This window comes from Vigna radiata, chromosome 8 (assembly GCF_000741045.1).
Source record: "Vigna radiata var. radiata cultivar VC1973A chromosome 8, Vradiata_ver6, whole genome shotgun sequence".
In the NCBI taxonomy this organism is placed as follows: Eukaryota; Viridiplantae; Streptophyta; class Magnoliopsida; order Fabales; family Fabaceae; genus Vigna; species Vigna radiata.
This window is the reverse complement of record NC_028358.1, coordinates 473105-489184: the sequence shown is the minus strand read 5'-3', so window position 1 is coordinate 489184 and position 16080 is coordinate 473105. Positions and strand designations below refer to the sequence as shown.

The window sequence follows — 16080 nt, the reverse complement described above, 5'->3', positions numbered from 1 at the left end:
CTATAACGCTTACGCTTATTAGGCATACGTTAAACGCTTCTTATTACATCAGACGCTATGTATCATTTAGGCACATAAAGATATTAACATTTGACGCTTCTAACACATTGTCCTAGATGATTAAACACTACTTTATTTTAAAAATTTTTGAGATGATGTTATTTTAACAATCTTTCCATTTTTTATATATAACAAATACACATGCTGACATGAAATAGGTATAAGAGATATTAATAAAAGTGATTTTTTAGATGGTCATTAATAAAAGTGATAAAATAATAGCAATTGTTAATTGATTTTCTCTCTATGTTGTTTTCTAATTATGGGTTGTGAATTCGAAAGCTCATTCCTTTCACTGTTCCTAATTACTTTTTGTTTCAGAGCGAAAAACATTATAAATTAAAATTGAAGCACCAAGGGTGTCGTCAGGAAGACCAGAAAGATATTTTCAAGTCGCACATTTTTTTTTTTGTTTAATAATATATGTGATGGAAATTTAATATAAATATTAAATTTATATTTTCTCTTTGAATCACCGAGGAAAAATATGAGTAGACGCATTTGATTTTCTTATTTGTTGGAATTTGAAAAATAACTGCCAAAATATATAAATTTTTCAAAGGGAAAAAGGTTTTAAATCCTTTGTTACACCAAACAACACACTTGTATTAATTATTAAGCCATTATACAGATACAAGAACGGAAAACAAACATCCACACTTATTACAAACAAGCATCATCAAATCCTAATTTTACACCATGAAAGAAATGGAAGCAAATTGGCTATGGAAGCCTTATTCTTATCATATTATGACATCTGTTTGTTTTATAATCAAAGCTCATCATGCTGATCAGGATAAGGTTCTTCATGATCAGAGTGAGAATGAGTATCAAGTCCTTTATTGTCGCGAGGCAGAATACCCTTAAGAGATGGCCAAAAACCAAGGATACGCTTCACATCACCCACAAGAGTGTCATTAGTTTTATCTGGGGTGAAATGGATCCTTACATACATCTCTCCTTTGAAAAGATAAGCTTCACCTTCCTTATGAGTAGCAAAACATGCATCAATTCCACTTTCAAAGATGGTACCTTTAAGAACAGGAAATCCATCAGCGATGTTACGTATGGTGCCAATGAGCTTCTTTGAATCATAAGCTATGCGACCATACTTATTGTTCTTGAATAAGTAAACTTCTTTGCCTTTAGTTGACCTAAATGCAGAGTCTATACCATTCTCAAACACAGTATTTTTCAAGACAGGAAACATGGCTGCAATTGTCGTAGGACCAGAGAGTATCTTGTCATTCATAGTTGCTGGAGCATAGTCAATGTAGGCACAAAGATTGGTGGAGAAGATATATGCATTGCTAGCTTCAGTATCGAAGGCACAGTCTATTCCATATTCTCCAAACGGCGTATCAGAAAGTGATGGAAAGCCATCACAAATCAAACGCGGAGCAGTGAGAATCTTATCCTTTGTGTCTCCAGGATTGTAATAGACCCGCACATACTTATTTTTCAAGAAGAAATAAACTTCATTTATTCTTGATGAACGAAATGCAGAATCTATGTAACTTGGTACCTCTACAACTTTAGTAGTATACCACTCAAGAGCAGCATTGTTATCAGCTTCCAAGGCCTGTCTTTTCTCTCTCATAGATGGATAAGTTTCTTCCGGCAGGTATCTGTTTGTACCGTCCTCATCTCTGTAGTAGTAAACAGGGATATAAATTACTACTTGATTGTAAGGAGCGGACACTGGATTGAAATTCCTGTTTATGATCAATCTTGTTTCTCTCCGTAATCTCGGATACCTGCACAATATAATTAATAGTTATTACTGTTACTGATAGATAAGATGAGTTTTTGATTATAAAAAAACCAAGAGAAATATGTAATATTCCAATTTCAAACCTTGATCCGGGTTCACGTGTTGCTGTGAATATGAGACAAGATCGAATGTACTGAGGAGCAATGCCTCCAACAAAGCAAACTTCAGCTTGAGAAACGTATGAGTATCTATCCCGAAGGGTGACAGCAACCCAAATGTCACCGGGAGCATATATTTCATAGCGATAAAATTGAATCTGAGAGCCTGGTGGGAGGACTTGGGTAGAAGGGGTTGGTTGCCATGCATTATCGAGAGTGGTGCTGACAAAGACATGTGTTGTAGTTGGAGGCCTGTTTGAATCAAGAGGGGCACCTGCATGTTCAATGAAATCAAGCAAATTATAGTAAGTGTTGTTGGGAGTTTGTCCCTGTGGCCATGCTTGGAACCCATTTGCAAAGATCTCTTGATAGGGCCTACTGTCCCAACGATACACTGGCCGACGGATATCAAGATCTAGGTCACCTGTCCTGTATTCAACTCCTGTCAAGTTTCCTTGAACAACGTTGACTCGGTTCACATTCTCCAACAAATTTCGAGCTTCAGCAAAATCTTGTTGCCCTAGAGGCTGTGAGAATTCCGAGGAACATCCTCTGGATGGATCATTGGGTGGAGGGATTGACATCTTTCTTCAGAAACTTAAGAAAAGGATGAATATGGTAGATATAAATGGAGTAGAAGAGAGAGATATGATTTGATTTCGGGATGCTTACCTTCCTCTCCGAGGCACCTATTTATACTGTCATGGACTTCGATCTTTAGCTTATTTCTTTCCTTACTCATTATTGGAAACTACGATGACCACACTTATTAATTCATAAACCATGTGACAAATGTGTTACATGATCTCTTAGCCATACTTTTTTTTTGTTAGATATTGTTCTCAAGTTGAAAGGGAGACCACAATAAACGACAAACATGTTAATTTACATGCAACTACACAATTCTATATCATAGAAGCAAATTCATACAATTCACTACATATTTATTTATGAATGACATAAATAAGAAAATAATTCATGGAATTAAATAAGAAAAAATTAACTGTAATAGATAATATTTTGTATTGCCTATTGTTGTTTCAGTTATAAGATCAAAGTCAATTCTCAAAATCTAAATACCTATCTTTGTCATCATTTGTTCCATATTTTTGTTCAGTCAAATGAAAAGTTATCTAACAAAATAATTTGATGTCAAAATTAGTAAAGATATGATGGTTTAAACAATCAATATATATTAAATACAATTATTTATCTTTTTATTTTAAATTTATATTTATAAATTTTAGAATAAATTTTAAATTAACGACAGCTAATTCACGATTCAATTGATTATAATCATATTTTTTAAATTAATTAGGATTAGAAGTAATTCTTAAATAAGGTGACTGTTCGACCAATTGCTCGCGACTGTCAATTCAAAGAATATGTTTGACGATGTTTATAGTATGATTAATCTATTTTAATACTATACACCTCTTATATTTCAATTTTAAGAAACAAGAAATCAACAGGAATGTTATATCTTTATAGAAATAACATAAAATTACTGTTGAATTATAAACAAATAAAAAAAATAGATTTTTGAATCATTGTTCACGGCTCTTCCGGAAAAGGTTAAGGGTCGATTTACATCCTGTATTTCAAGTTTATTAGCTTATGAACAAGGAATGCCTTATTCAAGGAATTTAGAAACAACTTACCTAATCTTTTCCACAAGTTGTAATAAGCTAGAGTCTCACATTATACATGATGGTGATAAATAGATGAACACTAGTAAAAAATATCGTTTAACATCGTTGTTTTTCAATTTTTCACGTTGAATTCGAGACCGACGTCATATCAAGAGACGTTAAATTGACGTCGAATTTAAAAAATTTGACACTAAATTAATTTTGAATTTTGTAAAAATTCAACATTAAATTAATGTTGAATTTTGTCAATATACAAAGTTAATCAATTTTTTTTTGTTTTTTTTAATTAATTGTGATGCTTTTTTACAACTCTACGCATCTTGAAAAGCATAAAAATAATAGACTTCAGTTTTTGGTATTTTATAAAGCATGAACTATGAATGTGTAGTATAGTATCAACAACAATAACCAACAACAAACAAGTTCGATCAAACAACAACAAACAAGTTCAATCAAACAACAACAAGCAAGTTCAATAAAAAAAACAACAAATAAGTTCTTCAAAACGAAAATGAAAACTAACCTTCAAAAGGTAGGTTCACCGGAATAAAGTGTTGTCATCAGTGAGAGAAAACAGAATGCGTCTATGAAGGACAAAGTTACGAAAATAACCAGTCAAAGCAAACAAAAATCATACATAAAGTAGTTAATTAACATGCATTTGTATCAAATGAAAGAAAGATTACATGTGATGGTTGTCAAACTTAGTTCGAGAAAAAAATTTGAGCAGAGAAGATGGTTTCGCGCACTAAGACAAAGTGAATGAATTTTCAATCTCCCGCTTAAATTTTTATTAAATTCACTAACCTTTTGACATCTAATACTAGAGTATTTGACGTTTTATTTAAATATTTAAATCAGTGCGTCATTCTTTTATTCATTTTTTTTCTTTTAAACCACCAATAACACATCGAATTCTAAGTGGATTTGACGAATTATTTGTCAGCTAAAAGCCAAAGTGTTACTCCCTTTTTAATTCCTTTTTTCTTTTTTTTCTTTTTACGTCGAATCCTATGGGGATTCGACATATTATTTGTCAACCAAAAGCCAAAGAGTTACTCCATTTTTAATTCTTTTTTCTTTTTTCTTTTAAACCACCAATATTACGTCGAATTTTATGGGTATTCGATGTATTATTAGTCAGCCAAAAAGACAAAGAGTTATCTCTTTTTAATTTTTTTTTTTAATCCAACAAGATCGAACAACTTGGGGACTTCAACGTTTTATTTCCCATCCAGAAGCCAAAGGTCACTCCCTTTTTATTTAAGGTGATGGGCATTGGAGTGGTTGGGAGCATTAATTGTGTGTTGTTATCATAGCATTAATCTTACATCCAATTCGTTGGGGCTTTGACGTTTTCTTCTTCATCCCAGAAGCCAAAGGTGGTTCCCTTTTTTATTATTTTTTTTTTTTATACTAATATTACGTCGAATTACAATTCTAAGTGACGTCCTGTAATTATATTTATTTACAAAAATGTCATTGATCATTTTTAACGTAGGCTATTTAGTGATTGAACATTAAACACATAATGTTATATGTTGTTTTTGCTTACCAATAGTATTATAGTTTATTTTCTTCCAATCTCTGTCGGATTTATCTACTAGTTTGACATCCTAATCCTTAGTAGAATTATACAAGTCTTTGCAAAATAACAATCTTCCAAACGAGATTTTCATATTAAATAATTGGTAGAATCCAATTTGGTCATTATTCGACACCATCACTATTTTCCATCTATAGATCATAAACCAAAGCTCTTGAACTCAGATACCATTGTTGAGAAAATGAAAAAATTACAAATAATAAGCGAAAATAATAATCTCAAATTAAATCTTCGTTCAATAAATAATATGAAACACAAAAACAAAGAAAGGATAAATTAGGAGGATTGGGAACTTTTAGCATGAAAAAACTCTGATATAAAAAAAAAAAAACTCACGGAACTCATCCAGAGAAATCTTCCACTAACAATAATTAATGATACCAACAAAACTCCTTTTGAAACTTCCAAAAATTTATAGAAAATATTCTCTCATTCTTAGAGTGGATTACAACAGAAAATATTCACTCGAGATATTTAACTAAATAAACATAGGATCTGTGTCTAATCTTACTATAAACACTCTCTATACTGGTTTCTTTGGTTTTTACTATGTGTGAGAAGTGCACACACAAAAACCCACACAGCTTACTCACACCTTGTTATCTCTTAATTTTTCTTTCTGTGTTGTTATTTTGTGGTGTATTCTGAATGCAGAAGCTCATTCCCTCATATAAGGGTTTCAAAACCATTATTTTGTGGTGTATGGTGACCCACGTCACAATAATCTAATATTTTTCTTAATAAGTCCTGGTTAAATCCTAACTTCTTTATGTTTTCTATTATATAGAAGACGCTTAAATGAAAAAGCGTTTATCATTTATTCACTTTAAAACAAGTTATACCTTGATTTCACCGTTCCTATTTACTTTTTGTTTTATGAGCGAAAAACATTATAAATTAAAATTGAAGCACCAATTATGTCGGCAGGAAGAGAAGAGACTTTCATTATTTCTTTCCTTACTCATTATTGGAAACTACGATGACTACACTTATTAATTCATAAACCATGTGACAAATGTGTTACATGATCTCTTAGCCATACTTTTTTCTGTTACATATTATTCTCAAGTTGAAAGGGAGACCAATAAACTGATAGTCAAAGTAGTTAGTGATTTTTTGTTTTAGAATAAGTCCGAAGGTTAAGAGAGTCAGTTTGTGATTTGTGACCGCAATTTGTGGCACTCTTTCATTCTGTTTTATATTCAGTCGTTGTACAGAAGTTATAAAACCTCACATTTCTTTCAATTAAATAACAGATATTCTTTCTTCAATTACTCCCGTTACATATCTAAAGTTTCTACATCTGGTATCAGAGCTCCGCAAGGGGCTTGATAACCTAAGTGAAGAGTGTGTGAGTTACAAACCAAATGTCAGAAAAAAACCAGTGATAACACCAACAAGTGATGTGGAGAAGAAGAGTGTGGGTGATGCTAAGCTCAAGGATTTAAAGGTTAAGAATTTCCTATTTTAGGCTATTGATAAAGATATTCTGGAGACAATTCTTAACAAGGAGACATTGAAAGCCATCTGGGTATCCATGCAGCAGAAGTACCAGGGCTCTACAAAGGTAAAAAGAGCACAACTTCAAGCTCTTAGAAGAGAGCTTGAATTACTTACCATGAAAGAAGGGGAGAAGGTGGATACTTTTCTTGGCATAACCCTTAGCATGGTGAAAAAGATGAAATCGAATGGTGAAAACATGGAGCAAAGTATGGTGGTCAGTAAGATTCTTAGATCATTGACTCCTAAATACAATTATATTGTATGTTCAATAGAGGAGTCGAACGATTTAAGCAATCTAACTCTCGACGAACTCTATGCAAGTCTTCTTGTTCATGAACAAAGGATGCAGGAACACCCAGTAGAGGAACAAGTATAGAAGATTTCCTAAGATGAAAGTTTTGGACAAGGAAGAGGAGGAAGAACTTCTTTCAGGGGTGGACGAGGAAGAGGACGGGGAAGATGAATCTTGAACAAAGCAACCATTGAATGCTTTAAGTGTCATAAACTATGACACTTCCAATATGAATGTCCCGAATGGGAAAAAAAGTAAACTATGCAGGGATGGATTCAGAAGAGGAACTATTGTTGATGTCGCACATGGAGATGCATCAAACTGAACAAAAGGAGGTTTGGTTCTTGGACTCTAGATGCAGCAACCACATAACGGGAAATAAAGATTGTTTTTCTACTTTGGAAGAAGGTATTTCCCATACTGTAAAATTGGGAAATAACATGAAAATGAAGGTCGTAGGAAAAGGAAATGTAAGAATGCAAGTTGATGGTATTACTCAAGTTATTTCTGATGTTTACTTTGTTCCTGAGCTTAAGAACAATTTGCTTAGCTTAGGATAACTTCAAGAAAAAGGATTGACAATCTTATTTCAAAATGAAGCTTGTAAAGCTTTTCATTCTGATAGGGGATTAATCATGCAAACTGAGATGAGTGGCAATAGAATGTTTTATGTCTTTGCCACCTCAGCACTAAAAGAAATCAGGTGTCTTCAATCAGAGTTAGAAACTGACAAGGCAACACACCTATGGCATTATCGGTTTGGACATCTTAATCACAAGGGACTCAATGTTCTTTCACAAAAGCATTTGGTAACAGGTTTACCAACTCTGAAGTCATCAACAAAAACCTACATCACCTGTTTGGTTAGAAAACAATATCGACAATCAATCCCAAAGCAAGGTATGTGGAGAGCATCAAGGAAACTACAACTTGTGCATGCTGATATTTGTGGTCCTCTAAAGCCTTCTTCAAACAGCAACAAAAGATACATCCTAAGCTTTATAGATGATTTTTCACGAAAAGCTTGGGTTTATCTCTTACATGAGAAATCTGAAGCATTCCAACATTTCAAGAATTTTAAAATACGTGTTGAAAAGGAGGCTGACGAACATATTAGTTGTTTACGCACAGATCGGGGAGGTGAGTTCACCTCACTTGAGTTTGAAGAATTCTGCAAAAGTCAAGGCATTAAAAGGCAACTAACAACAGCTTATACTCCTCAACAAAACAGAGTTGCGGAAAGAAAAAATAGAACGATCTTGAATGGCGTAAGGGCTGTGTTAAAAGACAAACAAGTCCCAAAGATATTCTGGCCAAAAGCTGTGAAATGGTGTGTACATGTTCAGAATTGAAGTCCAACATCAGCCTTAGAGAATAAAACCTTGGAAGAAGCATGGAGTGGTGTGTAGCCTACGGTGGCATACTTTCGCATTTTCGGGTGTGTACCTCATGTTCATATACCAGATCAACGAAGAACTAAACTTGAAGATAAGAGTAAGATGTGTGTTTTCTTTGGAATCAGTGATGAATCAAAAGCATATAGATTGTATGATCTTGTTTCCAAGAAAATTATTATAAGCAGAGATGTGGTGTTTGAAGAAGAGAAAAGTTGGAATTGGGTACAACAAATGAAGAAAGGAAAAGTGATGTCTTAGTATATGAAGAGGAAACATTCTTGAAAGATCAAATATTGAGCAAGAAGAAGACGTTGCACGTGATGATGGTGACAAAGACTTACGAGAAGACGAATCACCCACCAATGAAGAAACTAATATTGGTCAAGACAGTCCAATTCAAGGGAGGGCCACAAGAACCAGAAGAGAACCAATATGGATGACAAATTATATAACTGGTGCTGATTTGGATTATGAAAGTCTCATGATGTTGATGGCTGAAAGTGAAGATTATCCACATTCGTTTGAAGAAGCTCACAAAAATAAAAAATGGCAGGAAGCAATGAAGAATGAGATGAATGCTATAGAGAAAAACAACACATGGGAGTTAACAGATCTGCCTAAAGGAGTAAAACCCATTGAAGTCAAGTGGATTTTCAAAACCAAGCTCAACCAAAATGGAGAAATAGAAAAGCACAAAGCTCGATTGGTGCCAAAAGGATATTCACAAAGATATGGAATAAACTATACTGAAGTCTTTGCACCAGTAGCTAGACTCGACACTATACACTTAATTATTGCACTCGCAGCTCAACATGAATGGGAAATATTCCAACTTGATGTGAAAAGTTCTTTTCTTCATGGAGAGCTTAAAGAAGAAGTCTTCGTTGAACAACCAGAAGGATTCATCAAATTGGGAAATGAAGAAAAGGTTTACAAACTCAAAAAGGCGTTATATGGTCTTAAGCAAGCACCAAGGGCTTGGTACAGCAAAATTGAAGCATATTTTGTGCATGAAGGATTTGAGAAATGTTCCAATGAACACACATTGTTTACCAAAGTCGAAGGAGGTAACACACTTATCGTTAGCATCTATGTAGATGATCTCATCTTTACTGGAGGAAATAAGATTATGTGTGATAACTTTAGAAACTCAATGATGAAGGAATTTGATATGTCTGACTTGGGACGAATGAAATATTTCTTGGGAATTGAAGTTATACATGAGAAAGCAGGAATATTTATATGTCAAAGAATATATGCTTGACAAATTCTTAAAAGGTTTGGCATGGAAAGTAGCAATCCCGTGAAGAACCCCATTGTTCCAGGAACACAATTGTCAAAGGATGAAGCAGGAGAAGGAGTCAATACTACTATGTTTAAACAAGTGGTTGGTAGTTTGATGTGTTGCTCGACCAGATCTAACCTATAGAGTAAGCAGGATAAGTAGATTTATGGCTAACCCAAAATCATCTCACTGGCTTGCAGCAAAGAGAATCTTAAGGTACATAAAAGGAACCATTGATTTTGGAATACTATACAAAAAGGGTGGTAGAAATATAGGTCTTGAATCTTATACAGATAGCAACTATGCTGGAGATTTAGATGATCGAAAGAGCACTTCAGGATATGTGTTCATTATGGGATCTCGAGCAATTTCATGGACATAAAAAAAAAACTAGTTGTGAGTCTGTTAACCACAGAAGCTGAATACATTGATGCAGTGTTATGTGCCTGCCAATGCATTTGGTTTAGGAATTTTGAAGCAACTTGGAACTACTGAACAAGGAAGCACAAAAATCTTTTGTGACAATAATTCTATTATCCAATTGTCTTAAAAATTCTGTTTTACATGGTCGAAACAAACATATTGAAGTGATGTTTCATTTTCTCAGAGATTTGGTAAACAATGGAACTTTGAAATTGAGTTTTTGTAACTCTAAAGAGCAAATTGCAGATATCATGACAAAGCCACTGAGGTTGGAGCAATTTGTAAAACTATGTGGAATGCTTGGAATAATTAGTGCAGATGAAGTCTAAGCTCAATGCAGAGGCATTAGCTTAAGGGAGGGAATGATAGTCAAAGTAGTTAGTGATTTTTTGTTTTAGAATAAGTCTAAATGTTAAGAAAGTCAGTGACAATATCGTGATTTGTGACCGTAATTTATGACACTCTTTCATTCTATTTCAAAGTCTGTTTCATATTCAATTGTTGTAGAGACTATAAAACATCATGTTTCTTTCAATTAAACAACAGATATTCTCTTTTCAATTACTCCGTATCTAAAGTTTCTACATAAACCACAAACATGTTAATTTACACGCAACTACACAATTCTATATCATAGTTTGTTTTATTAGTATTTCCTTAAATAAAGGGAAAACGTTTTAAAAAATTTGGATATTTTTAATGGTTGTCGGGGCTTGGAGATAAGGCTAAAGAGAGGGTTAACATGTAACCATAAAAGCTACTAAATTCGAACACGTAAACAAACTTGTGCCGTTTTTTTTTTATAAAACATTTAATTACAGAAAATATATATAATTTTATATTTTGTGTATTTTTTTCACGTGTTTGGGACCAGCGTTCAATTTTTGTCCGGTTGTTTCCTTTGTGATAAGATCGTAATTGAATCAAACTACGAATTCTAAAACGTGATAACATTTGTTTGTGGTCCAATTTCTTAGCTTTTCAAATTAAGTGTGGTTCATCCCTTAAACCTTAATCTCTTCGTAGTCTCAATCATTATAACATACAAAAGGTATATATATATATATATATATATATATATATATATATATATATATATATATATATATATATATATATATATATATATATATATATATATAATAATAATAGGATGAACGAAGCTATTTATCAAATAAAGGAGAATGTCATGTATAAAAGTAATTATAAAATAATCTAAAAATTATATGAACAATCTTATTTATTAATTTTTTTTTCATTAATAAAATTTGTAGATAAATATCATAATTTAATTTTTCTTTTCATTCTCTTTCATTATCGTCGTCGTACGTTTGTGGGTTATAGGGGATTATCGCTATCATTGTCACATTTGTCATATATGATTGCCTATGGCTCCTATTTCTCATATTTTTTTATTGTTGTTGTCATTACTGATATCATTTTCATTGTGGTTGCTATCTTCTTTTCTTTATTTTCCTCATTTTTCTCCTCTTCTTATTTTCACAAATTGTTATATAATTTTGAACATGTTATTAAATTTGACAAAAAAATTGATGTTGATTTTGTCGACATAAGTATTGATAAATTTTTAAAATTCAATTATTGACAAATTTTCAAAAAATTCAATCATTAACATATTTGCTAACAAATTCTAAAAGAAAAATTTATTATTGGCGAACTTTACCACAACATAATTAACGAATCTATTATTCTTTTTACGTAGATGTTGAGAAAAGGTAGAAATGCAAAGGACAAAAATCTTAATTCGAACTCAAAGTAACAAATTGTTTACATCAACGTTGGGACACCAAGCCAAGGATAAGGATCAAGAAATCTATGAACTAAATATTCCATGAATGTATGCTAAAAGAGAGCCAAAAATTCTTAAATAAATATGACCCCAAAACAAACAATCTAAGGTTCTAAAACAGAGAGCCAAAAGATATTACAAAGATTTTGAAATAAGTCTAAAATATTTCCATGAGGTTTTGAAATACACCTTTAAAACTTAACCGAAGTTAAAAAAATCATATCTTCTGAAAGGTCTCAAGCTTTTATCGATTTCTTCCAATAAACAATCTTCTCTTATGTGAAGAATAAAAGTTCATGTTTACCTTATTTTTTTCTCTTCCTCCTTTTTTTTCCTTCTTCTCTTCTAGTATTTGCAACGTAATAATCTTTTTCATTATTCTTCAATAACAACAATCACATCATTTTACTTTTTATGGATATATGATAATCTTAATACAGGAACTTGATCAGTTACTACCTACCAACTTCGTTGCCTTTTGCATGGGACCACGATACCACAATAAATTTTTTGAAATTATCGTTGAAATTGAAATTTTACCGACGAAAATAAATCAATAAATTTGAATCACTGATAGATTTTATTGATAAACTTTTAAGTTTTAACTATCATTGAATATGTCTGTCGGTAATACATATTTTATTTATTGACAAAAATATTTGTTGATAAAATCGTCAGTAAGACATTATATTTCTTAAAAAAAATCGTCAATAAATCTGTAGGTAATACATATTTTATTTACTTGATAAATCTATCGATAATAATTTTCATCTACTGATGGAAAAATCCATCGATGAATCTGTCGATAAAAAGAGTGAAAAATTTCCCACTCACTTTCTCTTTTTTTGCAAAACACAGATTTTTTTTCTCTCTCTTACTCTAGGCTTATTTCTCTTCTCGTTTTACATACTCAAACTTCACTTTTTCTGTATTTTCAAAACCCTCGTCTTCTTTTCTATTTCGTGAGGGCAACCCTCATCTTTCCCATTTTTTCCATCTCAACTTAGATAATTGCATGTGGTATTCCGATTTATTTGCATCTCAGCTACAGATCCCTTTGATGTCCCTCCATCTTCGTTGAGCCAAGCCATCATCTTTACCACCACCTACGTCGTCAAGCTTGTGGTATTCCGATTTATTTTCTTCTTCTTTAACACATGCGAGAGGGGATAATGGTTTTGCTCTTCCTCTTTCATAAAAGCGAGCATCCAAACTAGGTGCATTCGTCGTGCCATGCACTTCCTCCATCGCGTATCGTCGCTAGCCAGTGATGGATTTGAAGCCAGCCAAATCTCCTTAATTTTGTGTTGGCTAAATTTTAAAATTCTTAAGGTTTATTTAGTTTACTCTAACATGAAAAAATGTTTTTTTTTTCTGAAAAACAAAACATTATGTGAATTTATTTTAATTTTTTAATAAAAAAATATTTTTATTTGTGTCGAAGTGAAGTCCGTTTAATATTAGACCTTAATAGAATCAACTCTAACACAATGCAAAATGCTAAAAATTTTGATATTTATACTTATTTAAGTTAATATGGGTTTAATAGTCACTACTTTATATGTCATGAATTCGTGCCTATTGTTGCTGATAACATAATAATCGTGTTCATTTATCACAATGAATAGGAATCATAATTTTTTTTATCAACAAAAAATTAATTAATTAATATAGTAGAGCATTGTGGAGTGTTATAACCCTTTTAAAAAAAAATATGATAGTCGCATACATTAGGGATGCAAGAAACCTAACATTATGAGCTTATTAGGATGCAAGAAAACTAACATCATGAGCCTCAACAAAAAAAATGAACACAAAGACTAAACCATTGCCCACTCTGGATACAGAATAAAAAGTGCAGAGAGACTAACATCGTAACCTTAAAATAAATTTCAAACCGTTGCATATCATAAAAATACAAAAGAACCGTGGATTATTAATCTAGAGTTTCTTTTCCACTTTCTATATAAATCTCTCCCATTCGTCTTTTTTATTCATATTGACATTCATAAATTTCATCACATCTATCTTTTCCATTCACGTTCACACGTTAAAATAATGTAATTAATTTATTTCTTTATTTAACCTAGCTTATAAATATGAATAGGTATTCAAACTTAATAAGTTATTTCTGTTGGCTTCGGGGTAACACGTAACCTTAAAAGCCACTAAATTGAAACACGTAAGAAGATGTTATGTAAATTGTGCATGTCCTTTTGTCATTACATAAACAAATGTTATGAGCTTCTTGTCTTCTGCACTCTTATATCAGCTTCCAATACATTAATGTGATATATATAAACCGTTTGCTGTTTGCGTTATCACATAAACTCGATAAGTTGCAAAACTAGAAACTCATTGTCTAACTTAAAACTATTGGAAGATAATTCAGAAGCCTTCATGTGTCTTATATCTCTCTCTCTCTCTTAGTAGTTAGTGTAAACTGTCATGTTGACAGTTAGGATTAGTTAGTTTTGATATTTTGTATCAGTATAACAGAAACTTTGTTATATATATGTACACGCTCTCTGTTTTAATAACAAGTTGCATATTCAGAATATATTCATCATCTTTCTTACTTTCTCTGATCTTTACATTCTAATAGTGGTATCATGGAGCATAGGTTACAAAACCGGGAACGGAGGATTGCCTTGGGACAGTGCGTCTGACCAAGAAAGTGTCAGTTTCAGACGTTCTTGAGTTTAAAGAAACTTGTGATAACGGCGGAGTTATCAACGCTGCACTATCCAATACTCAGATAAAAACTGGAGCCGTTGGAGTATCCAAATGCGAGTGGTTTTTCACATACATTCACGTACAGAAGATCAAGATCAGCAATGTGGTCGAAGGAAATTCAATGGTTAACTCTTCTGGGAAGGAAGATCAAAAGAAAGACTCAAAGGAAAAAGACCACATAGCACTATTGATAATACACCAATGTGTGGACGATGCAAACTTCGAAAAGATTCAGCATGCTGTGATGTGACAGCAAGGGAGGCATGGAACATCCTTGTGCATCGCCATTCTGGAGGAGAAAAGGTCAAGAAGGTTCGGTTGCAAGCCTTAAAGAGACAATACGAAGACATGAAGATGGAAGACAATGATAAAGTAAGCGAGTTTTTCAGCAGCGTGATAATAGTGGCAAATTAGATGAGAGCTTGCGGGGACAAAATTACATATGCAATGATAATGGAAAAGATTTTGTGATCAATGCCTGCTGCATTTGATCATCTTGTCATAACCATTGAAGAAACCAGAGATTTGGAGAAGCTTAGGATTGAAGAACTGCAAAGCGCGTTTGAAGCTCATGAAATGCGAAGAAATGGAAGAAAGAAACGTGATGACCAAGCCTTGAAGATTCAACATATTTCTGGTGATGAAAAGAAAAAATCAAACAAGGGGAGAGGCAAGAGCAAAGATACGAAGAAATCACATTTGCGTGTTGATAAAAAATCTGTGTTAAGATATGCAGCATGTTGGTAGAACAACCAGCGTCTGTAATTGGTATGGAAGAGTAGCACCATCTTTGTTTTCCCCACTTTATCTTTCTAATCTTAATCGCAATCCAATTTGTTCATTCTCAACGCTCATCACTCCAACTCCAACAACGCTTCCCCTTACTGCGTAACATTTTCTTCCCTAATCATCCATTTTGTTATTCATTCATTCATTCCTTCATTCTATTTGCTTCAATCTACTGCAGAAGAAGGTTTTCGTTTTCACCACTTTCATCAATGGATGACGAAAACCAAGCCACGGAGCAGGAATACGCCTTTCACTCCGACCTGCTCCACCAATTCACCGCCATCCCCTCCGTCGACAAGGCATGGCTCTTCAACTCCCGCGTCGGTCAGTTTCGTCCACACCAATCCCCTTCACGTTTCACTTCACTTCCCAGTGCTCACCATTTTTGTTTCGTTTTGCATGGCAGGCTTGGCTTCGCAGGCAATGTTCTGCGTTAGTCAACCCAACCTTTTGACCAATAAGAGGAAGAAGTCCATCCTCTCCGCTTCCCTGCTCAGACAAAGCGACGACACCGTTGCGTTTCACTGGGCTCCCTTTCCGATCGAATTGAGCGGAGTCTTCGCCATGGTTCCGTCGCCTTCTGCCTCCAAGCTGCTGATTGTTCGGAATCCCGAGAATGAAGGTCCTTGCCGCTTTGAAATTTGGAGCTCCTCTC

General features: G+C 33.3%; 3 protein-coding genes across 3 annotated transcripts; 1 reads left to right on the top strand and 2 right to left on the bottom strand.

The window, feature by feature from the left end:
- Positions 1–685: 685 nt before the first annotated feature.
- LOC106770005 (albumin-2-like) lies at positions 686–2458 on the bottom strand. Its single transcript, XM_014655826.2, has 2 exons — positions 1918–2458; positions 686–1817 (listed from the first exon to the last, which is right to left on the bottom strand). Exon 2 carries the CDS (start codon positions 1658–1660, stop codon positions 833–835), a length of 828 nt encoding a protein of 275 aa, XP_014511312.2. The 5' UTR covers positions 1661–1817; positions 1918–2458; the 3' UTR covers positions 686–832.
- On the bottom strand, positions 1786–2516 carry LOC111242236 (pierisin-like). Its single transcript, XM_022784529.1, has 2 exons — positions 1934–2516; positions 1786–1817 (listed from the first exon to the last, which is right to left on the bottom strand). The coding sequence occupies exons 1-2, from the start codon at positions 2514–2516 to the stop codon at positions 1786–1788; spliced, it is 615 nt and encodes a 204-aa protein (XP_022640250.1).
- A 4211-nt stretch (positions 2517–6727) lies between these two features.
- LOC106770004 lies at positions 6728–7069 on the top strand. The gene has a single exon (XM_014655824.1). It carries the CDS (start codon positions 6728–6730, stop codon positions 7067–7069), a length of 342 nt encoding a protein of 113 aa, XP_014511310.1.
- Positions 7070–16080: the final 9011 nt, after the last annotated feature.

Coding starts and splice junctions, on each gene's coding strand:
- LOC111242236 (XM_022784529.1), bottom strand. CDS start 2,516: ATGTCAATCCCTCCACCCAATGATCCATCCAGAGGATGTTCCTCGGAA. Junction 1,818..1,933: donor TCTCATATTCACAGCAACAC/GTGAACCCGGAT, acceptor TATATTGTGCAG/GTATCCGAGATTACGGAGAG.
- LOC106770005 (XM_014655826.2), bottom strand. CDS start 1,660: ATGAGAGAGAAAAGACAGGCCTTGGAAGCTGATAACAATGCTGCTCTT.
- LOC106770004 (XM_014655824.1), top strand. CDS start 6,728: ATGCAGCAGAAGTACCAGGGCTCTACAAAGGTAAAAAGAGCACAACTT.